Source organism: Zootoca vivipara, chromosome 1 (genome assembly GCF_963506605.1).
Source record: "Zootoca vivipara chromosome 1, rZooViv1.1, whole genome shotgun sequence".
Taxonomy (NCBI): Eukaryota; Metazoa; Chordata; class Lepidosauria; order Squamata; family Lacertidae; genus Zootoca; species Zootoca vivipara.
The window spans coordinates 119157600-119184514 of record NC_083276.1 but is presented as its reverse complement, the minus strand read 5'-3'; the positions used below and the strand labels follow the sequence as shown (position 1 = coordinate 119184514).

General features: G+C 44.5%; 1 protein-coding gene across 1 annotated transcript in view; it reads right to left on the bottom strand.

The window, feature by feature from the left end:
- Positions 1-6394: 6394 nt before the first annotated feature.
- The window catches only part of COL3A1 (collagen type III alpha 1 chain), a 93401-nt gene continuing 72880 nt past the window's right edge, over positions 6395-26915 (bottom strand). Inside the window, exons 33-51 of the mRNA XM_035135841.2 lie at positions 25995-26048; positions 25834-25887; positions 24079-24132; positions 22062-22169; positions 21907-21960; positions 20870-20923; positions 19536-19697; positions 17863-17970; positions 16450-16557; positions 15538-15591; positions 15047-15154; positions 14164-14217; positions 13963-14070; positions 12638-12691; positions 12370-12477; positions 10454-10730; positions 9411-9598; positions 8240-8482; positions 6395-7581 (exon numbers count right to left, since the gene is read on the bottom strand). Coding sequence (XP_034991732.2) covers positions 7435-7581; positions 8240-8482; positions 9411-9598; positions 10454-10730; positions 12370-12477; positions 12638-12691; positions 13963-14070; positions 14164-14217; positions 15047-15154; positions 15538-15591; positions 16450-16557; positions 17863-17970; positions 19536-19697; positions 20870-20923; positions 21907-21960; positions 22062-22169; positions 24079-24132; positions 25834-25887; positions 25995-26048 — 2097 coding nt within the window. The 3' untranslated portion in view covers positions 6395-7434. The remainder of the gene's footprint in view (positions 7582-8239; positions 8483-9410; positions 9599-10453; positions 10731-12369; positions 12478-12637; positions 12692-13962; positions 14071-14163; positions 14218-15046; positions 15155-15537; positions 15592-16449; positions 16558-17862; positions 17971-19535; positions 19698-20869; positions 20924-21906; positions 21961-22061; positions 22170-24078; positions 24133-25833; positions 25888-25994; positions 26049-26915) is intronic.

Genomic DNA, 26915 nt, shown 5'->3' with positions numbered 1-26915 from the left:
AAAAGAGGCGCTGGAACTCACCATGAACACTTCCCAGTGGCAATGGCACCCACCTGAGAGGTGCCGGAACTGAGTTCCTGTGAGTTCCCCCTAAAAAGCCCTGACCCACCCTAACTTGCATGTCCCAAAACAATATGTGAACCGAAATACAGTGAACCTTGGGAATTCATATTTCTCCAAATTTTGTAATGCAGTTCTTTGGCTAAGTAATGCATACAAAAATGCATGTACTGGGGTTAATTGTGCATAGAGATGCCTGTATTGGTGCAAATAACATTCCGTATTGTATTATATTAAGTGGGAAATTGCTTTGCAAAAATGTGTATATTAGGCCAAATTGCATACTGTTCTGGAAATCAGGATCACAAAGAACAGGCAAGCCACTATAGTAAACTCTGCAGTACAATGGAGATTAAAAGTCACTGGGCCAGTGTTTGTGGTTTCATGCTGAGCCCACTCTCAAGTGAATGATCATGCCTTGAACATCCAAAGATGTCTTTCCACAGGTGATGAAGCTAGAAAGGAGAAATGTATGCAAGGCAAGACATGCCTGTGTGAAAGGAGAATTCTGCAACATTTCAGCACAGGCACCACCTTGGACCAAAGATGGATGGGGCCAGTGGTGCATGCCTGAGATGTCTCTCACACACAACCTGTGTCATCAGGAGGAGGCAAGTCATTGGGAGGAGGTTTTGCTCAGCACCGTGCAGCTTCAATGGCCATGGCTCCTCCTCTCTTGCGCTCAGGGGGAGCCTGCCTTTGATGCTGTGTCGCGGTTAGCCTGGCGGTTCGGTCTCAGGTACAATCCATGGCATATGCAAGGAAGTGCTCCATTTTGAAACCCTTGAAAGCTACTGCCAGTCAGTTTAGATGAAACTGAGCTAGACAGACCAATGGAATGATTTGTTTTGAGGCAGCTTCCTATGAGAAATTTCGCATGATCACATTGCCAATTGGCCCCGTTGTTCTGGGCCTACTAGCGCAGGCCTCCACCCTTTCATGAAGAAACTTGAAGAAACATTGTGAGAGGATTTATATGGAGTTCTAGCCTTTCTACCAACTTTCTCTTTGGGGATGGGATCCCTCATTTATGTCAGAGATCATGCTGAGGAGGGCTGCACTGAGGAGGAATGGTGGGGGCCTTCCCCTACCACTGCTCCTGATCAGGATCCTGAATCTTCCCAGGAGCAGGAGAACAGTATAGATTTGGAATAGTGGTTTGCAGACGGGTATAGTTCAGAAGGCAGAAGCTGGGAAATACTGGATGGGGAACAGCTAGGAGAAGATGCACTGGGAGAGAGAGAGTTAACAGATTCACTGTCTCTGGAAAACATTCACCCACTCAGCCCAAGGTCAAGAAAAGCTGATAAGGTGGCAGCACCAAAAGCACAGTGGTTACAAGATCAGGTTATAAGACGCGGTAGTGAAATGGGTGACTAGGGAGGAAGTGGGTGAAACCCTTAATTGGGAGCACCGCCATTCCTAGGACAGGGATCCTTTGTTCTCTCGCTGTGCTCATTAAAGTTTTCTAACTGGTAAGAAGACTCCTTTCCTTTGTTCTGCTTATCTACTGCCAGAGGGGGGAGGAAGCCGATTCCCCGAAGTCTGACAATTTATGTCTTTTGCAATGGACCCTCTGAAACCCTTCCTTATAACCAGGAGTTCTCTCTCTAGTTAAAACTCCCATCAGCCCCACTCACCTAGCAAACATGGCCAGTAGTCAGGGATGATTGAAGCTATAGTCCAGCAGCACCTAAAAGGCCAAAGGTTAACCACCTCTGCTTTAGGGTGTGAACATGCCAGGGGCAGCATGTTCCTTTTCACCGCTTGAGACAAAACGAGGAGTGCTGCCCTGCCCTGCCACTGCCACTGCCACAAGTCCCGCCACCACTATAGCTGCTGCTGCTACCACTACCCGCTTTGCTGCCACCAAGCCCCCTGCTGCATCTACCACTGGTAGTGGAACACCACAGCCATTGGCGCCGATTTCAGGTGAACTCTCGCCCAGCATGGACACGAACCTGCCCGAAATCTTCTTCATCACTGGTGGGGGTGATGGGGCAGCAGGGAGCCCATAAGGGTGCTACCTGGGAGGCTCCTGCCGCCCAAGGCAGTGATCTCACCCTGTCTAATGCCTGGAACATGCACGCATATGTCAGTGTAGATTCTTGGGAGAAAGGGGAGTTGGCTTTGGAAACAATATAAACAATATAAACGAATGCCTTCCAAAGTGACCGTGTGTGGCAGCATCCGTCCAAGCACCGCAGAAGAAGATTGATAAAAGAATTGTTTTCATTCTCACAAAAAATGGGATCCTCTTCAGGGAGGGTCCTGGTTGCGCACGGGGTACAGGACACCCTCGAACTTATTGGTAGGGTCCTGGGGCAGGGCCAGGATTGCATAGTATGGCCCCACAATCACGCCAGGCTGCTTGAGCCAATCCGGTTATGGAGGCGTGATTGGGGGGGGGCTATAAAACTGGTGGCTCGATGTGGCCAACGACTCTTGCTTTGTGCTGCCGAACACCCGCCCTCCTGTCCCTATGGGTGGGTTTTTTGCTCCGGCCTTGCTTCGGACTTAGTGTGGTTGCCTGTTTTGGAACAGGGACTGGGTAGGAATTTTTCCATTTAGGAGACTGGTACTGGCCACTTGGTTTTTGCCTACCCCCTTAGCAATCATCACAACTTTGTAAGGTTTGGAGGTTAGGCATTGACTTGGGGAGCTGTGTGGGAGGGGAGGTGCGGCCATCACCTGCCCCTCCATAAATAAGGGTATTCCGTTAAAGGAATCTAGGGGCCCTGGATCTCGTCCAGAGTCCGCTTGAGGGGCTAGGGCCATGCCAGGACCACAAGAACCCTGGCGTGAGCTTTGGTTGATCTACATCGATGTTGCTCCCTCGTTTGGTGTTTACCCTTCCAGACTTTCTGCCAGAGAGGCAGGAGTCAGTTATAATCTGTTGCCACTGCCTAAGCCGATACCACTCACTTTGCCGTAATCAATAAAGTTGTGGCCTAAAATTTTGCCCACAATTACGTGTCAGTGTGAAGTTATTTACTTGGGGGGTGGCTTGGGGCCTCGAGGCGCAAACCCCTCTCCATTGCAAAAGGTATGTTGCATTGATAGGCTACGTTAAAACAGTTTCATAAAGTGTTGGTGGATTTGTGGGATTATGAGAAATCTTTGCTTGAGTCGAAGATGAGAACTGTGCGGTATCTCAGGCCAGGCCTGTTGGCACCGGGTCACATAGTCAGGCACTTGCCTTGTTGACGGACTAGTAGCACTTGCTTGTTCCTACTCCAGCTGCTCTGTTCATGGTGTGTCATGTGAGTGAAATGAATAAACACCCAGCAATAAAGGATAATGGGAGAGGGTTCACCTCAGCAAAATATCTGTCAAAATTACAAATACCTAAATACAGATGGTCGTTTACCCTCGCTAGATTCAACGTGCTGCCATCTGCAGATTTGAAGGTAAACGATATGTCGAACAAGTCTGCCCCTGCGGTAGAAACTGTCTCTCATGCCTTGTTATGCTGTCGTTTCTACGGAGATATACACTCAGCATTTACATAGCTGCCAAGTCTCCCGTATTCCCCGGGAAATCCCCGTTTTTCCAGCTGTTCCTAGCTGAAAAAATGGATTTTTTTGTTTTTCCCCGGTTTATTCTGGTGCGGCGAACATTTTGGAACTGGGCGGAGCATGCTCAGAAGTGACTTTTGATGCTGCTCTGCCCAGTTCCAAAATGGCTGCAGTGCGACTTCTGGCGCGGTGGCCATTTTGGAACTGGGCAAAGCAGCATCAAAAGTCACTTCTGAGCATGCTCCGCCCAGTTCCAAAATGGCGGCAGCGCTACTTCCGGTCTGCTACTTCCGCCCGGTTCCTTATTTCTATGACAGCAACTTGGCAGGTATGCATTTATCATCCCTGCTATACAAAAATCTCCAAATGGGCCCGAACTTCAATGTCTAAAATCCCTGGTAGAGGAGAAGGATCCAGAGATCATGCTAAGGGTGGCCAAATTCTAGGGAACAGGCTGTGCTACCATGATGACCAGGGCTCAGCAACCTTTTTCATCTGTGGGCCGGTCCACCGTCCCTCAGACCGTGTGGTGGGCTGGTCTATATTTTTTGGGGGGAATGAATGAATTCCTATGCCCCACAAATAACCCAGAGATGTATTTTAAATAAAAGCACACATTCTACTCATGTAAAAACACCAGGCAGGCACCACACATAACCCAGAGATGCACTTTAAATAAAATGACACATTCTACTCATGTAAAAACATGCTGATTCCCGGACCGTCTGCGGGCTGGATTGAGAAGGCGATTGGGTTGCATCTGGCCCACGGGCCTTAGGTTGCCTACCCATGGTCTATAAGCAAAAGTGTATTGTTATAATCTCTTCTGTTGCATACCAAAGGGGGAGAGTGGAGGGAGAACTGAAGCTCACTCTCACAGAATTAAACTATGGTTTTAGCGTTGTCCCAAACTGAGCCGTTTAAAAAAAATTAAAATATACAGATAGCACAAATTATTGCATGCTCCGCAATGGAATCTGTTTGATGGTTATATTTTAGTAATTAAGATTTAACTTAAATATTTTTAACTGCTGCTATATCTGTATTGCCCCTGTTGTACCCAACTGCAAATTCAAATGTATCTCTATTGTGTTTTATGACTTCCCTGAGCTGGAAGTGGTCTGTGACCGAAATTAATAAATTATGTTTTGTTCATGGTGCTCCCACCACTTCTGGTTTCTTGGTTGGTGGAGGCAACACCTCATCTCCTCTGTCTTCACACCCAGCACACCTCTCTCTCCACTAGCAGCAGACGTGGAGGGGCAGGGGGACAAACGAGAGAACCTGGAGCTGCCTGTTGTCCGTGGCATGGAGGTGGGGTCATGATGACACAGGGTGGACCACACAAAACTGATGCTTGCCCTGTCTCAGGAAGTGGTGGTGTTATGAATGCATGCCCTCCAACATTTCTCAGATGAGAATAGGGGCATTTATCAATTCCCCCAACTGACCCTACTAGACCTCCCATTTTGTCTCCCCCCCCCCCTGCAGAGCATTTCCTAGCAGAAGAAGGGCTACACCAGCAGGACACAACACACATGCCTTCCACCATCCTAAGAAAACCCCTTAATATATATTATTACACACCGGTAAATAACTGCAGGATTAGACGTGGATGCACAAAGCATTTTTTTTTAAAAAAAGGAAATTAAGGTATGGAACAACAGCCACATGGATGTTATTGGAAAGATGTCAAAGTCCCTACCAGAGAAGAATGGCAAACCAAGTTGATGGACTATGCCGAGATGGCAAAGCTGACTGGAAAACTCAGAAACCAGGAGGATAAAAACTTTATAAAAGAATGGGAAAAATTCATAAGTTATTTAGGAGACCACTGTAAGCAGATGGAAACAAGAGCAGGATTTTGACTCACTTGTAGTGTAAAAAGTTTTATGGACAATATGGTTTGATATATAAAAACTGGAGTACGGACTAATATGCAGTTGTAGATGTTCAAAATAATGGATGGGATGGGGGAAAGTCTTGAGATTCAGTATGACTTTATTGATGTGTGTTTATTTGTACTCTTTGTTAGTAAAACTAATAAAATCTCCTGAAAAAAGAAATTGAAAAGAAATTAAGACGCCTTGCGCTCTGCTCTGCTCCCAATTTCTTCCCTCCAAGAGTGGCCATGCCCTCTGCCTGTCTCTTGGAGCTGGCATGTCATACGAGGCTGGGCCTTGGTGGTTGTTGCCTCCCCTCCTCCTTGCTCACTTCCCAGCAGCCACTATGAGCTGCTCAAGGAAGGGGGCCATCAGTGGAGGCCATGGAGATGCCATGGAGAGGCCACGGTATACTCCCTCGCAGCCGCAGCCTGTGCTGGCTATCACTGATGGAAGTTGGAGCTCAAGATATATGGAGTGTATCAGGTTGGGAAAAGCTGATCTAGGTAGTGTAGTCGCCCCCAAACTCGTGGTTGCAGAGCCTCCCGCAGCAGAAGAGCCTGCCACGGTGCTCCAACCAATGGGCGGGCTCTTCCCTGGACTCAACTCTTGGGCCCCCGACTCTCGATCTGGCTCCCCTGAGAGCCTGGTGCCCGGGTGCCCGGGTGCCCTGCACCCCTAGTGCCTATGGGTAATACGGCCCTGCTAAATACATGAAGCTGCACTTGCTTCATTTCCGCCCCCTCTACTCTCCCTCTGCCCCACCCCGCTCCTCAGTTGAAATGTAGATTGTAAAATTCCTTCTTGGAGATCTTGCCTAGTTTGCCGTGCTCCTCTGTAAAATGCATAAATGATCATTATGCTAAATTCATTGTTGATGAAACCTACAGAAAGAGATTTATCTAGCAAAACACATAAATGGCAACACTAGAGTTTTATTACAATATTTTATTATGTGTCTCTGTAAGGAAAAGACCAACAACCATATAAAAGCTTACAAAGATGGTTAACCTCCAACACTATAAATGTGTTAATGTGACAAAAGAAGCTCACGATTCTGCATCTTTATTGACTTTTACAGAGGGAAGGAAGAAAAGCCCTCAGCAATGGCCTACCAACGATACGACTTTTGATGAGAGACATTTACAATTGTTGTCAAGCCTTGATGTTTTAACGCAAGCCAATAAACCTGGCTTGCAGTTTTAGAAGTGGAAAAAAACCACACATCACTAGCACCATCACATTAATCTTTTTACACTTCCCTAATTTTAGTGGTCTTGACCAGCAATGACAGGAAAGTATAGGAGCACCCGGTAAAAAAAAAAAAAAATCACACAATGCAGTCCAGCAATAAAATTATATTAGTCTGTTGACACTAGGGGAATTCACTTCTTCAGATGGACTGTACTCTGTTCATCAATCAGAACAGAAACAAAACCACCTGACCAGATGTATTCATTGGTTCCAACATCTTTTGAGTTGGTTTTCTTGGTGTGAATCATCAAACTCATCCCAGTTTCTGTCCATGTTGAGGTAGTTGAAACGGGGAATTCTCTCTAGCTTTATGAACTGCATCTTATATTGGAGGGCAAACTTGGATGCTGAAATCCGTCAGTGCTTGATTGGTGGGCAAGCATTCAATTAAAATTACAGTTTTGCTGTACTGAGTGTTGAAGTTGTAATGTAGCACCATGGAGATACTGTTTGGAGGTTTGTTTGTTTTTTCCAATTTGGGTGAAAGAAAAACAGAGCAGAAGGGATTTTGTTGCATGTTGTGTAAAGAGCAAAATAAGAAAATGGTATTTTTATGTCAATTTATCTCTTTCCTCCCTCTCTCCAGATTTTTTTTGGCAAATAAATAACTGGGATACAGCTGATTTGACTCTTAATAGCTGACAAGGTTAAGACAAGAAGAGCAAAGGTGGGGGTGTGAATTTGTTTGTTGGGGTTCGGAATGAGCATGATTCTCTGGTTTATAAGAAGCAAACCGGGCCAATGTCCACACCAAATTCTTGATTGGGAGCGCCGATATCGAAGGGTGCAATATCTATCACCGGCAACCGCATTGTCTTGCGTGTTCTGTACTCGAAGACTGTTCGACCCCATTCATCAGTGTGTTTCTGTGAAATGCAAAGCAGAAAGTGCTTTTAAAAAGGTTTGATTGGCGACGCTTTGGATTAATATCTATCAGGCTCTTTCATGGTGAATGAGGAATGTGACCCATTGTGATTCTTCCCCCCCCCCAGACCTCTGAGTCATATGCGAGGGAGAAAATGCATATTATTATTATTAACAGTAGTATTAATCAGCAGCAAGTAGAATTCAGGGCATACTGCCTTTGATAAAGGAAGTAGCAACACAACTATCTTGACTTGTAGCCATTGATAGCCTTGCCATTCCCATTGATAGCCTTATCCATCAGTCCAACCTGAGCTGGGGGTAGCTCACTGGTCACTGGTCACCCAATGAAAAGGATGAGATGTCCGTACATAACTGTATGTGTGGAAGCCTGAATCAAAGTTTCCGCCACCCTGCTAGCAAGCATTGCACCCAAGTTTTACTCTCCTGTTCCTCTTCTCACTCTTGTAGTCAGCTAGGGAAAATGCAAAAGTTCTTCTGCGCTATGAAATCCAATTGAATGCTCTAACTATAAATTTAAGGCTCTTTAAAACGCACAAGATTAGGAGTGAGCATAGGTTCGCGAAACCGAAATTTCATAATGGAACAATGAACCGGACCTCAATTTTGTTTTGCAATGCTGGAATTCTGTTTACTTACAGTACAGCCATCTTCCAGGACAGTGTATGTGAACTTGCTGTTTCCTTCCGCCTTGATTTCGCTGTCGGTAGAACTCATCATCTTCAGGGCTCTCTTCACATTCCCGCTGGCCTCGTCCATGTAAGCTATACTGTTTTTGCAGTGGTAGGTGATATTCTGAGACGCTCGGCTAGAAAGAATTCTAAGGAATGCCAGCTGAACATCGGCAACTTCTTCTGGAAGATCTGGGTCTCCGTAGCTGAACTGTGGTGAAAACACAAAAGGCTTGTTTGTTGTAGATTGTTGTAGACTGTTGTAGACTGCAAAGGCAGTCCATGCACCAAATCCAAAGCCATGCTGGGCTCTAGCCATGAGGTTGGAAGAGCTTACCCCAGTTTTTTATGACCACAACCCCACCACCATCATTGGAAACAATGGAGAGGAAATAAAAGTGAAGAAACGATACCAGCTCCAGAGCTTGCAAAGGTTGTTCCCTGATTTGGGGTGTGTGTGTATCAACAAACTGGAAAGGCTATGGATCCTTTCCATCAATGCCTTCCCCCAGTACACCCCCCTTTTAAATTCAAGAGTATAATTTTGGGAATATATATAGATTCCCATGCACGTAACATTATATTTTAAAATATCAAAAAATATCAGCATTAACAATGCAATAAACATCTGATAAAAATGACAAGGGCCATGGAAGTTGCTGTGGTGGTTGGGAGAGAAGAGAATTATTTTTTTCATTCAATTAGAAATGGATACAGAATTAGCTTTCTTGAGAAGCGATTGAATGACACTCTCCAGGCAAGGTTTGCCTATCCAAATAATAATATTAATGATAATGAAATAATAATAGTAATAGTAATAGTAATAATTCATACCCCCCCCCTCCAATCTGGCTGGCTCCCAACAGAATATTAAAAGCACGATAAAGAATCAAACATTAAAAACTTCCCTAAACAGGGTTGCCTTCAGATGTCTTCTAAAAGTCAGATAGTTGTTTATTTCCTTGACATCTGATGGGAGGGCATTCCACAGGGCGGACTCACTCCACTACCAAGAAAGCCCTCTGACTGGTTCCCTGTAGCTTCACTTCTCGCAGTGAGGGAACTGCCAGAAGGCCCTCGGAGCTGGACCTCAGTGTCCAGGCTGAACAATGGGGGTGGAGACTCATTGTTCTGCTTACCTGGAAGCCTCCATTCATAGACTCTCCAAACCAAATGTGTTTCTTTTCGGGTCCTGGGCTTGTCCACCAGTTCTTCTTTGGAACACTCATAGGATTAGCACTGATGCACGTCTCCCCAGTTTCCATATTGCAGTATACTTTAATGGCGTCCAATTTGCAACCTTGGTTGGGGTCGATCCAGTACTCCCCTGAAGTGATAAAGCAAAAGGGCATTCTTTAACCTGGGATTAGATTCTTCCTTGTGCTGGATGCCAAAGGCTTCTGCTGCCTTGTGGGGTTACTTTGGGAAGAATGCAAACCTAAATGATAATATTACTCTACACTTGTATGTTCTTAACGTTTGCTGAGTCATATTTAGTACTGTTAATTTTTACATTTCCTTCAAAGTCTAATTTAACTGAATAACAGCTACACATTCCCCCGACACATTTCTTCATCATCAGGCACATCAAGCACTTTGGTAACAACAACAACAACAACAACAACAACAACAACAACAACAACAACAACAACAACAACAACAATACCCCACCAATCTGACCCCAGACACTCTGGGCAGCTCCCAGCATATACAGAAACAGAACAAAACATCAAATATTATAGTTATAGGTTATGGTTATATAGTATCATTATAGGATCCCAAGCCCTATTATTTCCACAATTTGCCTGCAATCCAGCTCCGAAACTATTCCAGACTATGAGCTAATGTATTTAATTCCCTCCTATTGTGGCTAATGGGGGCAGGTGCAGGAATCAGCCACTAGTCAACCCCTCCTTCTCCCCTCTTCCTGTGAATATATAATATGATTACATTGAGCATTACATTCTGCAGCATCATTTGCTGCCATTGATTAAGAAATGCATACTAGTGTACCAAAGGAGCCTCACATTTTATATTACTAGCCTTTACCAGAAAGAGAGGGAAAAGAGATATATGGGGCAGGGGCAGTTCTGTGTCCCTCGCGATGCCCGATTCTTTTCTTGAGACTGCATATTTCTCACTGACTTCTCTATGACCTAGATCAGAATAGAAATGAACATACCATTCTCAAGTTCAGGATGGCAGAACTTCAGATCTCTGCAATTCCGAGCTGGGTTCTTCCGTGAGCCATCGGGGCTAATGATGTTTTCGATTTGGTTGTTGATTGACTTCAGCGAAGTTAAAACATCGCTCATGGCTATTTTGTCCTCATCTGGCTGGTCTCTGTAGTAGGACGGCCCCTTTTCAAGGTTCTCTGGGCCACCACCACCTCCGCAGCATGGACCAGGAGCTCCAGGTTGACCAGGAGGCCCTGGAGGACCACCATGACCCGCAGGACCCTAGAAAATAAAACAAGCCCCACCCATAAGTAAAAAATGCACATGTACATTAGTCCACCTGTACACTCAAAGAAAAGGACCAGTCAGTGTTACTGGGCACTTTTAGCCTTGTGCTGCAAGACACCATAGTCATCATCTCCACAGAGGGTTGGACTCAATATTTATCCTTTGGTCAAGCTTATCTTTGATCTGGTCTTGTATGTGGATATTTCAGTGGCATGCGGTGAAATTTTTCATAGTTGAACAGTTAGGGCCAGAGACGCCAGCTTGTGAAGGCGACTGGGGTGGGCAGATGCTTCCTGGGCTTTGGAAAGGAGGTGCCAGGCCTCTGATAGGATGTTGGTGTCCTTCTGCCTCCTTCCCAAAGCCGGACGGACTTTGGGAAGGTGGGAAGGTGGAACCCGTCGATGCATCGTGCCTCCCTCCCTAAGACAGGCAGCAGCTTCCTGGGCTTTGGGAAGGAGGCGCTAGAGTTTAATACTTTAATACTCTTATTTACTGGGAACATTTAGGGGACTGGCCTAGTCGCCCTAGTCCACTAACCACATGCCACTGGGCTATTTAGATAGGAAAGGTTTCAGATTAGTCCTCTCCCCAATGATATTTCAGTCCATAACTGTGCCTTGTTCAGTGTCACCCAATAGAAACAGCTGGTATAATAATCATTACCTATTTATTTCATTTCATTCAGGGCCGTCTTACCCATAGGCACTAGGGGTGTGAGGCACCCGGGCGCCGGGCTCCCAGGGGCGCCAAGCCAAGGGTCTGGGGCTGAGATTTGGAGTCCGGGGATTGGGAAGAGCCGACAGCTGCTGCCGAGCTGTCAGAGCATCGCAGCTCTTCTGCTGCGGGCAAGCGAGGCGCTGAGGCAGCTGGCTGGCTCTGCCCTCCTGCGCACCTGGGATTGGCGAGCCATTGAGAGGCTCACATGAGGCACTCGGCTTTGCTCAGTCACTGCCGCCACCTCGGGCTCAACTGTTGTTGCACTGGGCTCTGCTTGCCCCCTCCCCAGGTGCCCAGTCCCGGCCTTGTTCTGCTGCTGCTGCAACCTTGAGCTTCTTGCCAGCCCACCCTAAAAAACTTTGGGGTTCCCCCCCTAAAAAAAGGTCAACAACTTTGGGCAACCTGGGGTGTGTGTGCCGGGTGGATCTTTGCACCCTGGCACCACATATGCTTACGACTGCCCTGATTCTATTCTATTAATCATTCTATTTCATACACAAGGACCTCCTGTCACCTGGCTTGAGCTTTATAAGCAACGAATCTAAATAAATCTGAATGGTGAGACCAGCTGGGTAGACACCTTCACTTTCATTGTAATTGACTGTGCATGTGGCCAGTTGTAGGGAGGAAGCTGTCTGTTTTGTGCCACCTACTTCCCACACTCAGGATTGGGTGCCATAACTGTGACCATGCCTCAGGTACAGCTCTCATAAGGAAAAGACATTTGCCTGAAATTCAGCATGGTCAGGCTAAACTCTGCAGCTTTTATTTTTACCACTCATTATTGAGAAGTACTCTTCAGACCCCTTAGGGCACAAACTTTATCTCCCTTCTTGCAAGTCTTGTGCTAGGCTCCCGGACTGTATGGAGACTAGCTTTCAAGATGATGCTTCTCACTTTTTCATCATTCCCTTACCGGAGCGCCAGATTCTCCTCTGCTTCCACGAGGACCTGGAGGGCCAATGGGACCTGGGTAGCCACTTGTACCATCTTTTCCAGGTGGGCCATTTGGACCAGGGGGACCCTAAACAGAAGAAGAAGAAGAAGAGGAAGAAGGAGGAGGAGGAGGAGGAGGAGGAGGAGGAGGAGGAGGAGGAGGAGGAGAAAGTTAGTTCTCTCTCAACTGTCTAGCCATATTTTGAGCATGCATTCAGCTTGGAGGACAGAATTAACAGGTTACTTACTCTTGCACCAGCAGGTCCTGGGCTTCCACTTGGACCTTGGGGACCCAATCCACCCTGTCAAAAAAGAATGATGTAGATCTAGCAAAATCCAGTTTTGATATTCTTTTCTTTACATTGGAACACCTGTATTGTTGCATATCCTCGGAAAGTCCAACGCCATCTTCTTTGTCTTGCTGATATTAAGGTGCAAGTTGTTCCCTAGTTGTTATGGCTTCCTCCAGGAGGGGGAAAGCAGTTTCCATAGGATAGAGGTTCTCCCTCACAGCACTGCTCTTCAAATCTCTGAAAACTAGAGATTCAAATAGCAGTGCAGGGATGTTTGCAAAAGGGCTTTCCAACAGTTCTGTGCTGCACTTTGGCGTCCCGAAAATCAGGGCTTCAAAGTGCAGCATCACCTGACACCATCATGTGAATGAATGACAGGTGGGTGGCCTTGCATAGCTGTCAAATGTGGCCCACTGGGGTGGGGAGACAACAATCTAGCTTGACAGCCAGAAAAAGATCCCCACCTCTGAGCTATTACACTGGCAGGGTCAAATATAAATAAAATGGTTCTCTATTTTCATTACTACGGTTTTGGGACCATAAGCCATGCTAATATGCATAGTTTAGAAGCTAAATGTTCCCAGAATTAAATACAATTTGAATGCTTCCATTCTAGAATATAGATGGTACCAGTAGCTTTAAAGGTAGATAACTCAGGGATCATCTATTGATTTCAGCATTGGATCCATTGATCAAAGAAAGTTGGCCGAACTTAAGTCCTATTGAAATCAATGACACTTCAGTTAATTGTGACAAATGTTTTACATGGATTTCAAGGATGCTTAAGTACAACAAACTTTCTCTGGCTTGGAGCCATTGTGCATATGTGGTATCAGAAAACTGGAATGCCATTTTAATTTCTTTGTTGTTTTGAATGCGACCTACCCATTAATGAGTGGTCTATAAATGCCAGTAACAAAATAGTAAGGAGTTTCTCTCATGCATTGCTTCCAAGGAAAGGTTCAACTTTACTCCTACAGAAATGAAATAATTATATTCCAAAGTGGTATTGCTAGGCATGTTTCCTCCATGAAAGATAACGAAGGTTCAGGAAACAGAGTGGTAAATTCCAGAATGCCTGCAAAATCACTCCTGGTTTCCCTCACCAAAACATTAAATTGAACATCAGTTGGTGGATATTCCAGGCACTGTAGGGACCATTTGTCATACTTTTCGTTCTTGTCAAAGTTACATATTCTGCTTAACTTTGGGGTCATGAAGCGAATCTAGCATTTTTTCCCCTCTTACACAAGGAAGGCAGGAGAATCCTGCAAACTTACACTTGGTCCAGGGGGTCCAGGGTTACCAGGGAATCCTCGATGACCCTTCATCCCATTGCTGCCACGTTCACCGGCTTCACCTTTGTCACCACGTGCACCCGCAGGGCCCTTTTAGAAGCATATTGACAAAGAGTCTTCATAAGAGTACACTTGGGTTTAATGAGAACTAGTAACATACAAAGTTCTGAAGCAGAGACTTACAGGAGCACCACGGATACCGGCAGGTCCAACGGGGCCGACTGGACCAGCAGGTCCCTGTAACAAACAACAACACAGGATTACATCTAGGCTGAGCATCGATTTTCTGGATACAAACGAGATGTGTCACAAAACAGAGAGAACATTCACATCTCAGCTAGTAGGCTCCCCAAGATATAATTAAACGTAATGAACAAATGTTAACTTCAATGACTATGATTTTCAAAAAACATGTATGCTCAGGGCTTTTTTCAGCAAGAACTAACTAGAACTCAGTTCTGGCACCTCTCAGGTGGGTGCTGTTGCCATTATAAGACTGCATGCAAGGAGGTATTCATGGTGAGTTCCGGCACCTCTTGTTCTAGAAAAATAGCACTTTGCATGCAGTATAGTTTTTCACAGTGCGCTCAGGTCCTGTTGGTGTACACCCCTGGATTTAATGGAGTGGCTTTTCATTGGCAAAAATGGCAGTAGGTCGTTGAAGAAATCTAATTCTGTTCTAGAGCACTGGAGTATGAAACATGGTCACCTCCCACTGTTTTCAGCATTTCAAAGGAAATGACATTACAAGTAAATAAATCATTTTGAAAATCCCTGGTTACAGATACTCCACTCTGTTTTGGTATGCAATGTTGTTGTTGTTTTTGCAATTGCTAGATAGTGGGATCGACTTGAAGCAATTCACCCAAAGAAAATCCACTGAACGGGCCAGCTAAATCTCTTGGGAAAGTGTCTTCCTCTCTGTGGTATTGCTGATGGGTTCCTCCCTTCCTTGTTGTGTCAGACAGAGGTAGATAAAGCATGAGATGCTGCCCATACCCTGCTAGTTACTATCCCATAGATGCTAGTAAGGTAACATAGAAGGCTGCATTGTTTTCACACTTACTGGATGTCCTCTCTCGCCTGCTTTCCCAGCTGGACCAGAATTACCTGGGGGACCCATGTGACCCGGAGCCCCTGGCAAACCAGGAGAACCATTTTCACCACGATCACCCTGAGAAGACAACAAATGGCCAATGTGAGGAAATCATTTCATTTTCTAAAGGACCATAAACCCAGTCAAATGCTAGTACAGTGGTACCTTGGTTCCCGAGCGGCTTAGTTGATGAACAAACTGGCTCCTGAACGCCGCCAACCCAGAAGTAAGTTTTCTGGTTCGCAAATGTTTTTCGGAAGCCGAACGTCCGTTTTGGCTGTTGGCATTGTTTCCGGGGCCAATGAGCCAATCAGAAGCCTTGGTTTGTGAACGTTTTGGAAGTCGAATGGATTGAGTTTGAGAGCCAAGGGGCCACTGTATTGATTGGACTAGCACTAGCAACCACAATCACTGGGATCTGAAAGAGCAAATATGACCGTGATGGTTAGGTCGCTTCTCACCTTTGGTCCTGAAGACCCATCACGACCTGGTAAACCATCTGCTCCAGGGTTACCCTGAGAAATATGGGAGAAAGAGGGCTTTTAAAAATAAGTATAAAAAGATTGAAGCAAAGGGAAAGACTGGATTTCTTAAAATAACTCCTTTAACGTGTAGGAAATATTTAGCTCGGGAGTGCTATTTCCACCAAGAGTTTAACTAACTTTGAAATTATCATGATCAAAATATGTTGCTGCTGCATTTCTGAGATTGCTCACTCATTAAGGGATTTCCCACGCATCACACACAAAGAGGAATGCAGCACCACATGCTAATATGCATGCCTGAATAGGGAACCACAAATTAAACTTCCATGCTACCTCTGAGACAATGCTCTTCGTTGAATCTGGTCTTAAGTTCAGCTGTGAGTCTGAATTAAACCATAATTATGTGAAGAGAAACCAAGCATAAAGATGTGCGAACAAGCCTTTGACGTCTAGGCACAGACCAGTTTGGAGATGTTCCTTCTTCGTCTGCTTGGAGTCCCTGCCCCTAGGAAGCCGGCTGTTGCAGCTGACTGGCCACAGGGTTGCAAGATGAGCAGTGCTATAGCCAAGCAAGAGCCACTCAGACACAGCAGAGGAAGCTTCTTCAGCTCTCCCTCTCCAACCCAGGTGACAGCATCAAATGGGTCTCCCAGGAAGTAAGGACCTTTGTCTTTTATAGTAATCAAATTCAAAGAAATTAAGCAATGCACATGCATGGGCGCAAACCAGTATCCAGCTTCCTACAGAAGGAAGACCAAGTCTTTCCTAGTCTCTGTATTAGGATGTACAACAGGATGTTCAAATTTGTCTCATTTTGGGTGGGCAAAATTTCTCCATGCAGTGTGTGTTTATCCCTAGGATAGAACTAAGATGAAATTCTTTCCATACATCTCTGCCTGGTTCTCCGGGTGCTCCATTTAGGCCAGATGGACCTGGTGGACCTTGAGGTCCTCGTTCTCCTGGGTTACCATTGGATCCTGGTTTGCCATCTTCACCCTGCAATGGAAAAACAGATTGATTAATGCCATACTGACATTTTAAAAAATCCTGCTAAATGTGAGATATTGTAGGCATGAAGAAGTTAAAACTGTGGTTCTGTTCCTAGACTCAGCTAGGTCAAACCTCTTCTCCTTGAGGGAGAAAGTGAAGCTGCTTCTTTTCCTATTTCTTACTCTCTCTTCTCACTATGTAATCCACCAGGACGGATGGATCTGAACTTGCATGTTTGAAGCTATATGCTGTATTAGGCTCCCAAGAGTAATCCACCTGTGTTCTTCTTGCTGCTGCATGGAACAATGCATGAATCAGACCTTAGGAGTTAGTAAGTAAAGCTTTTAAATTTACTTAAGAGTGTGTGGTCTGTTCATTGCTAGAGGGGTAGAGAGGTGGCAAGAGCTTTAAAGCAATGGGATATGCAAAATGGCTTAATAACCTTTCTGCCCATCATAAACAAACTCCAAAACTATTGGGGGGGATACCTCCCATTCCCTTGATGCAGGCTAATTATGCCAGCTTGCACCCATATTGAAAGCTGCTGGCTAGTCAAAAGCTGCCCACATGGGGCTAACCCAGCCACTTTCTGCCTCCAGCAGCATTGCATTAAGTCTGCCAGTAAACAATTAAGCTTGGTCTTCCTTGGACTCTATTCAGTCAAGGCAATTGATTACGACCATCTCTTTCACCACACTGACCATCACTGACATAATGTCACCTTAAAGGTAAAGGGACCCCTGACCATTAGGTCCAGACGTGACCAACTCTGGGGTTGCAGCGCTCATCTCGCATTATTGGCTGAGGGAGCCGGCATACAGCTTCCAGGACATGTGGCCAGCATGACAAAGCAGCTTCTGGTGAACCAGAGCAGCACACGGAAACGCTGTTTACCTTCCCACTGTAGCGATACCTATTTATCTACTTGCACTTTGACGTGCTTTCGAACTGCTAGGTTGACAGGAGCTGGGACCGAGCAGCGGGACCTCACCCCATCGCGGGGATTCGAACTGCCGACCTTCTGATCGGCAAGCCCTAGGCTCTGTGGTTTAACCCACAGCCCCACCCACGTCCCAATGTCACCTTATGTTACCACAAAACTGCTGATACTGACACTAAAATGGAATTATGTGGGTTTTTTTTAACTCTGGAGGAAATCACTGATCACTGGAGACTTGTCCACAAAACAGCTTCCTCCCACATATCTTTACGAAGCTCACCACATCACTTCAAGACCTAATTTCTAAAAACGCAAAACGTTTGTTCTGTTAAATAATTTGGAGAATTAAAACTAATGGGATAATGCCTTACCTTTCCGCCAGGTGCACCATTGGCACCAGATGGACCTCTTGGGCCGGGTAACCCTACAGAACCACGTTGCCCAGGTATGCCACCCAATCCTGAAGGACCTGGAAAGCCCTATGAAGATAAATTCAGAAACAAATTTGTTTATGGGATTTATTTACCTATTGTATTTACCGCCCTGGGCAATAAAGGTTTTCCTCAGACCAACAAATGCAGATGCAGAAAATGGCTTTTGATGCTTACTGAGATACTGTGTAGTTGGGGGAAAGGTTTCTATCGCAGAACATGTTCAGCTGAGCAGAGATGGTACAGATGAAAATGGTCTCCATGCCTTGCAGAGCATAATGGGAGACCACCTTTCCTGATGCCCACAAGGTCTCCCTCTTCTCATTAAGATTAGGCTTGAAAGAAGTGGTATACAGTGGTACCTTGGTTGTCGAACTTAATCTGTTCCGGGAGTCCTTTCGACTCCCGGAACCGTTCGAAAACCAAGGCGTGGCTTCTGATTGGCTGGAGGAGCTTCCTGCACTCAAGCAGAAGCTGCGACAAAAGTTCGACTTCCAAAGAATGTTTGAAAACTGGAACACTTCCGGGTTTTCTGTTGTCACGCTTATGGGCTTATTTCAGCTTCCGTATTTCTTAGAAATAGTGTTCTGTTAAAACTTTTGCTAAAGCTTTTAGAGCCAGATAATGATTAACTCCAATCTTGGGTCCCCAGACATTGTTGGACTGCAACTCCCACAATCCTGTGTCCTTTCCCCAGCTGGCTGGGGGTGATCAACAACATCTAGGAACCCAAAGACTGAGGAAGGCTGTCTTAAAAGTCTTGGGTCCCACCAATTATTTTTAAAGGGGGGAAAGTACTTTTTACATTCTGAGTTGGTCCGATGGTTGAGGCATAATGCTGAACCATAGTTTGGTGCTATGGGAATGAGTCTGGCAGGAACATCAAGCTTGAAGTACTCTCCTGTTCATGAGCATGGGAAACCCTTCCCTCATTTCCTGGTTTGAGGCCAACCATAGTTTACCATTTAATGTGAACTGGCAAACTATGATTTGAGCTTGCCCTGAAAACCAGGATCAAAAACTATTATGCAATCCTGTGATACAGATAAAACAGTGTGCATGTTTAGTCCTTACCATTTGAAAAGTGCTAACAAAAACTTAAGTAAGTGTACTTTTTTTTTGTTAAATCCCCATGCAGCCAGCCTTTTAACAGCCTTGCTGCCAGGCTGGAGGAGACGGCAGCCAATGGTCAGCCAGCCAGCAAGGCACTGACCTCCAGGTGGAGCCACTGATTGGCCCGTTTGAAGATGGTGTCATGGGCACGAAGACCACCCCTAAAGTCCCACTGGCCATGGGGAATTCCCCTTCAATGGCCTCTGCCTAAGCCATTAGAGGAAGGAGGCCAAGAGTAAGGGGCTGCAACTGGCTCCCACCCCCGGGAGAGTGATGAGCAGCCATTTTGACATGCAGGCAAGGTAATGCATTGATTCAGAAGAAAAGCTGCTACGACTAGCTGTAAAGATTGGTCCTAATTTATTACACACCCACAACTGATCAGTGTAACCACTGCATTTGTAATTTTACGTATCAGAAGTAAGACATCACAAGGAAACTGTAATCTTTCACTGAATATTTTAAACTCTGTTTTGTAGACTCCCAAATAATGTACTTACTGGTTCTCCTTTTACACCTGCTGGACCTTTTTCACCTGGCGGGCCAGGCTCACCTTTGGGGCCAGCAGCTCCTGGGCCACCAGAAGGACCAGTAGAACCAGCTGGGCCAGGAGGACCATCCTTGCCTGGGGGACCCGCATTGCCAGGAAGCCCTGGGTTACCCTATGAATCAATATTTGAAAGTGATGCTTGACATACGGTATTTGAATCAACACTCTTAGAATACCAAAATAATGGAGAATTTATGATATGTGCAAAAGAGATAGACTTCCTTGCTTTAGACTTGCCACCCTTGAATATGAATTGTGCTCTATGAATGCATTCAAAAGTAACTCATAAAAAGAAGAGATGCTTTAAGAGTAAAACAGACTATGGATAACCCACAACGACGTAATAGCAAATTGGGGGGGGGGGGTTTGAGGTTGTTAGCAGAACACAAACATTATTATTTTTTAAAAAAATATTTATTCCTTGTCCTAAGTCTTGCTTGGATCCAGCTGCAGGAATTGTTCTTCACAGCTAGGCTTTAATTCAAGCCGAGTTGCAAAAGGACATTTTGCTATATAGTGACAGCATGATCTCAAGCCAGGCGACATAGGAGCAAAGGAAAAGAGCAATGGCTGGTGAAAGATTTCAGGGTGGCACAGATGCCACCCATGGCCTTCCAGTTCCATCGCCTGAGATTTTTGACCTCTCATAGAGGCCAACAGGTTCTTGCGAGGGGGTTGGAGTGGCAGGCCATTTAACAGGGCCGGCCAGCCCCACCATTGACCTCTCTTTCACACATCGTGGGCCAGTTTTGCAGCCCTCCATCCCTTAGTTTAGAGTCTTCCACTGAGGCATTGAGTGGCTGCTGGTTTTCAGAGCCAGAAGGAATTTTACTCATAACCAAAACTGGCCTTTCGTTGAGAAGATTCGCCTTTCTCTTAGTGGATTACATGGGGTTGCTGGGCATGATACATAGACATATGTCACAACTTGGGTGGAAATGGTATTGGAGGTCATGAAGAGACCCTGAATTCCACCAGAGGTTTCTTCCTTACAGCTCTGATGTAGGTGAGTCTGGAAGAACCTAAGCAGGCAATATTGGAGGCTCTGCAGTTTGGGGCAGGTTGGTGTTTCTCCACCAGGAGGATTGTTTTATAATTTATTAAAACAAAAACCAGTTGATTAAGACCTCACAAGCAATATGTGCTCAACTTATGGGCAAATAAATTTTCAAATTCATGTCCATGGAACTGGGCACTCATCCCTGGCCACTTGAGAACTCAGAACAAAGGCAACTGGAGACATTAGTAGTATGGAAAGGATTAAGGAATGGTAGGTATTCTTACACTGTTGCCCGGAGGGCCAGGTAAGCCACGAGTACCAGGAAAGCCAGCCTGACCCTGAAAAATATAAGTGATGCTCAAGTTAGCAGGTCATAAAACACCGGTATCTTCAAATACCGAAAAGCAGAATTCAAGGGACTGAAATGTCCTTAAGTACATAATTAAAATCACCTACTTTGATGACTATGTTGGAAGTTACTACATGAGAGTGAAAAATAACTGCATCTTTTACATGGCAACTAACTGAGATTTATATGGCGAATGTGCCTGTCAGAAACAGGTCTGGAAACACAATGGAGATTATTGTGGCACCTTAAAGACTCCTAGAGGTATTAAAGCAGAACCTTTCATGGACTTCATCAGATGCTTGAAGCGTTATCCTCCATTGACAGATATATATTAAGAAACCAATGCTAGAGCATCTTCATGCAATACGTAGCCATGTTGTGAAAATATATGAATGCATTTCCATTTTATCTCCACGTAGGAACAGGAGGTCAACATATTACAATGGAAGGGTTGGTCTAACTAAGCGATAATAATTGTATTATTTGTACCCCGCCCATCTGACTGGGTTGCCTCAGCTACTCTGAGCAGCTTCCATTGTATAACAAAACACAATACAACATTGCACATTAAAAAGCTTTCCTATATAGGGCTGCCTTCAGATGCCTTCTAAAGCTTATATAGTTACTCATCTCCTTGACATCTGATGGGAAGGTGTGCCACTACCGAGAAGGCCCTCTGCCTGGTTTCCTGTAGCTTCGCTTCTCACAGCGAGGGAACTGCCACAAGGCCCTCGGAGTATGTCAAAACAGGCATCAAAATACTTTTGCCAATTAGAGCTTTCAGGCCAAAGTGAACCAAAGTATGTCGTACCTAAACTACTTTCTTCTTTATCTATGTCATGGGGAATCTAGCATGCTTCTCTTAGATCGCAGCGTACTTTAGCAAGTGCAACTGCTTGCATCTGACTGGGACAGGAACATGCACCAGCATTGCTTACTGATTAAGGAGAGACTGAAAAAAATAATACTCACTACTGGGCCTGGAGAACCTCGCTCTCCTTTTCCTCCTGGGGGACCGGCAGGACCCTAGACAGGATATGAGAATGATATGTCATGATGCCAGGCGGAAAATACAGACCAGCAGTACATCAACTTTAGAAACATCAGCTTAGGATATCTATGCTTACGGGTGCTCCAGGGCCTCCTGATGGACCAGCAGCACCGGGGGCTCCAGGTTCACCACGCTCACCAGAAGGGCCTTTCTCTCCTTTTCCACCAGGTTCTCCATTTTGTCCCTATGGAAAAGTAAGGTATGTATGGTTACAGGTAGGTAGCCGTGTTGGTCTGGATCGAAGTAAAATAAAAAAATTCCTTCAGTAGCACCTTAAAGACCAACTAAGTTTTTATTTTGGTATGAGCTTTCGTGTGCATGCACACTTCTTCAGATAAGGTATGTATGTTAAACATCAACATGTTGTGATGTGTGTGTGTGTATGTATGTGGATGTGTGGTTGTAACTGTGCTTTTGACAATAAAGTATCTATCTATCTATCTATCTATCTATCTATCTATCTATCTATCTATCTATCTATCTACTCTCTTCTCTCTTTTCTCTCTCTCTCTCATCAGTAGGAGACAGGATTTTTTCCCCCAGCCAGAACCTCTCAGGTGGGCACCATTGCCATTAAAAGAGAACAAGGGAGTTCTAGCACCTCTTTTTCTAGAAAAATAGCAGTGATGATATATAATAATGACTGATTACAAGGTGAATAATGAGACCTAATAGTAGCTATTGAGACCTGTTCCCCTGCTTTCTTTCTTTCTTTCTTTCTTTCTTTTGGCTAATCCTGCCACGGATGATGCTGGTAGAAAGAGTTCTTTGGGGAAGCTGGGATCCAAATTTAATCACCTGTCAAGCCCAACGTTTGTTTCACCGTAGATGCAATTAAAGGTGCTTATCGCAAAGTAATATGCACAGAACTAATGTCTTGTTAATTTCCCTGACAACTTCATTCAAAGACTGGGCTTTTCAAAAGACCACGATTCCTCTGCTCTCCACCTCCAGCATTTATTGCTTATAAAAGATGTTACAGGCAATCTCAGAGTCGCCTCAAGAAGCAACTGGTTGCAGCAAGGCATTCAGCTGTGATCAGAGGAGCACTCAAATTCTGTTTGGCACAAACACCTTACTGTGGGGATAATTGCCGTTTATGTGTCGTTGAGGTTTTTTCATTGTTAAATCACTATACTGTAAAAAGAAGCAGCCAGGTGTACTTGATGCAGAAGCAGAAGCAGAAGCAAGCACTTCTGGATTACTATTAGATAAGTGTGATGTGCACCGAAAGCTTGCTATGTATCCTTCCTCCTAATAGCAGAGCTCCTGTTCAGGGTCCTAGGCAGCCATTTTCTCAGTTGTTCTGAGTTTTAGGCAGCTGGTCTTTTCCAACAATTCCCCTAGATCAGGCATCCCCAAACTTCGGCCCTCCAAATGTTTTCGACTACAATTCCCATCATCCCTGACCACTGGTCCTCTTAGCTAGGGATCATGGGAGTTGTAGGCCAAAACATCTGGAGGGCCGCAGTTTGGGGATGCCTGCCCTAGATTCTGTGGTTGCTAGGCATTTCTGTTTTTGTTTGTTTGTTTTGTTTCTAAAACATTTATTGTACTTCTGCAAATATTGGAGTTTCACGGAGAACACTGAAACCTCTCTCTTGTTTCTGTGACTATACAGTCAGGCCTTGGTTTTCGAACAGCCTAGTTCTCGAGCGTTTTGGCTCCTGAACAATCGAAACCTGGAAGTGACTGTTCCGGTTCTCAAACGTTCTTTTGGAAGCTGAACGTCTGATGGGGCTTCCGCAGCTTCCAATTGGCTGTAGGAGCTTTCTGCAGCCAACCAGAAGCTGCGATTTGGAAGTCGAATGCTTTGGAAATCAAACGGACTTCCGGAATGGTTTCCATTCGACTTCCACAGTACAACTGTAGTTCTATTAGCACTCACTGCCTGAATTTACTAGAAGGTTCAATATTTCTAGGAAGCTGTTGCCTTCCTCTTGCTATGCACAGGTGAGAGTGAAAAGGGGTAATAATGATATTCTGATGTATACTTAAAATCCAGAGCTTCTATGGAAAAAGACTAGGAAAATACAAATCTATCTAGGCATCTTTGTACCTATGTCTCTCCTTCCCTCCCTCCCCATACTTACAGGAGCTCCAGGGAAGCCAGCTGGGCCAGGGGGTCCTTGTTCTCCTCGATCACCCTGAAAATGTCAACGAGCAATACAATTAAATCACCTCAGAAGTTTGCAAAGTGCCACCTCTAATGTTGTTCGTATTTCAGCTGCTCTGGTTTGGGGATAGTCTTCATTTTCAGGGTCCCCCTATTCTCTCCTCTCAAGATGTCAAGCTAATAATAATAATAATAATAATAATAATAATAATATTTGTACACCGCCCATCTGGCTGGGTTTCCCTAGCCATTCTGGGCGGCTTCCAACAAAAATTTAAAATACATTAAAATGTCACACATTAAAAAGCTTCCCTGAACAGGGCTGCCTTCAGATGTCTTCTAAATGTCAGGTAGTTATTTATCTCTTTGACATCTGCTGGGAGGGCGTTCCACAGGGAGGGTGCCACTACCGAGAAGGCCCTCTGCCTGGTTCCCTGTAACCTCACATCTTGCAATGAGGGAACCACCAGAAGGCCCTCGGAGCTGGACCTCAGTGTCCAGGCAGAACGATGGGGATGGAGATGCTCCTTCAGGTATACTGGGCCAAGGCCGTTTAGGGCTTTAAACGTCAACACCAACACTGAATTGTGCTTGGAAACATACTGGGAGCCAATGTAAATGTAAATGTAAATTTAAATGTAAATTTTATTTTACATTGAATTTACTATTTACAACATCCAAGAAAGTGTGCAAAAGTTTTGATACCCCTTCACAACTGGCTATGTTTTGTTAGCTTGGCAACTTCTTATGGAAATTGATCAAGGATAGCAAGCACCTAAACCCAGACTTTGCTTGAATGCCCTATACATTGGCTCATTCCCCACCTGCTGTGTTCAGTTCCTTTCTTATTTCTTTATCTGTTTTGTATACCAATGCAAGAAAGCTATGCATTCCTCCCCCACCCCCTGTGAGATTTTGGTATGTTTCTCAGGAGTCCAAATGTGCTGTGTGTGGCAGGAAATTTAAATAAAGCCACAAAGGGGCATTCTAATAATGAACCACTATTTATAAGGCAGCTAGGAAATGACCAATAATATTTTAAATAGGGCAATAAAGTTAATTTCCCTTATAGGGAAGAATAGATAATATGCATGTATGTCACCTTGGGTTCCATGATGGAAGAAAGGTGGGATATGAATGCAAGAAAAAAATTAAAATTAAAATAAACATTGATTATCTTCTTGTACGTATCTACATGGCCAGACTGCTTTGCTAAAGATGCTTATTTTGACAATAATCAGTGTTGTGTGCTAGACATCAGTTTTAGTTACATGATTTTATGCCATCAGCGGAGTTAAATGTTTAAAATGTCTCACTAGAGATCTTATAATAGATTATTATTTTTAAAAAATGAATAGGGTAGTGTTGAAATCATGGCTCCTTAAATTTGCGTAAACGTAAAATGTTAGCCGGGGAAGGGAAAGGAGAGGGAAATATGTATACAGGTTCCTATTGGTTGATAGTGAATTTTATAAGCATATAATTTAGTACAGAAGAGGAATTGATTTACTTTCATGTATAGTTTTAAAATACATGCCAAAAAGAAAAGATATTTTACACCTTCCATTATAAAGTGATTTTTTTTCTATCAAAGTACATCCAACACTCAAAAATACTATATGTGAAGTCAGTGGGTTGTACAGGGCTACATTTCTTCCTTGGAAAATACTTTAGGAGCAGTAGAAAACAAAAAAATGGCTTAAATTATGATTGAAAATAAAGGATTTCTTACGGGGCCACCACGGGGACCTGTTGGACCATGAGGCCCAGCTGTACCAGGCTCTCCCTGAAAGAAAAGAATACATTTTTAAAAAAGAATTGGATTCTTCAAAATGAGCACAGTTGACAATTGGCATATGAATAATAATTGCCATTTTGGAATGAGACCTATACCTTGTCTCCAGGTTGGCCAGCTGGACCGGGGGGTCCAATGGAACCTACAGGACCCTGCAGGATGGAAAAAAGATATATATTCAGCAGTGAAATATTAATAAAACAAATGTGAACGCACCTTTCAGCAAAGTCTGGAAAGCAAAAGTCTTCTGAATATTTTTCTTCAGATAAGATTAGACCTTACAGAGCCTAGACCACATATATTTTAGTACAATATTTCCATAGTGCAGTGGTCAAAAAACCCTATTTCTTTTATGGGATGGACTGGAGGCAAGGCAATAGCATGTCAAATTTAAATGGTAAATCTGGGTCGTTGTTGTTTTATACTTTCATGCCATTAGAATTAGTGATGGTGCTGAAATTCCAGACTGGGTAAGGGATTGGAACTGAATCTTCCGCTTTGGAAATACAGTGGTCCCTCGACTTATGAACGACTCGACAACCAAATTTTTCGACTTATGAATTGGGGCAAATGGCCGCATTCTTGACATCCAAACGGCAAATGGCCGCATTCTCGACATCCAAACGGAAACCGTGGTGGTTTTAGATTGGGTTTTTTCGACTTGCGAATTTTTTGATGGGGTTGCTTCGACTTACGAATTTTTCCGTTTCCAATGCATTCCTATGGGAAATCGCGTTTCCAATGGCGCTTTTTGACTTACGAATTTTTCGACCTACGAAGGTGCCTTTGGAACGGATTAAATTCGTAAGTCGAGGCACCACTGTACCAAGCTGATCTCAAATCTCTCCATCTCAAAATAGGCTCACACACTTCCAGTTGTCAAAGCTCATCCCCACCACTAAACACACACATTTGTTAAGTTGGGGAGAAATGGCTAGGAGGGTTTGAAGCAGTCAGACATCTATTAAAGCTGAGGAGCATGGGCTATATAGAAGTTTGCATTGCCTCCCAGCTCAGGA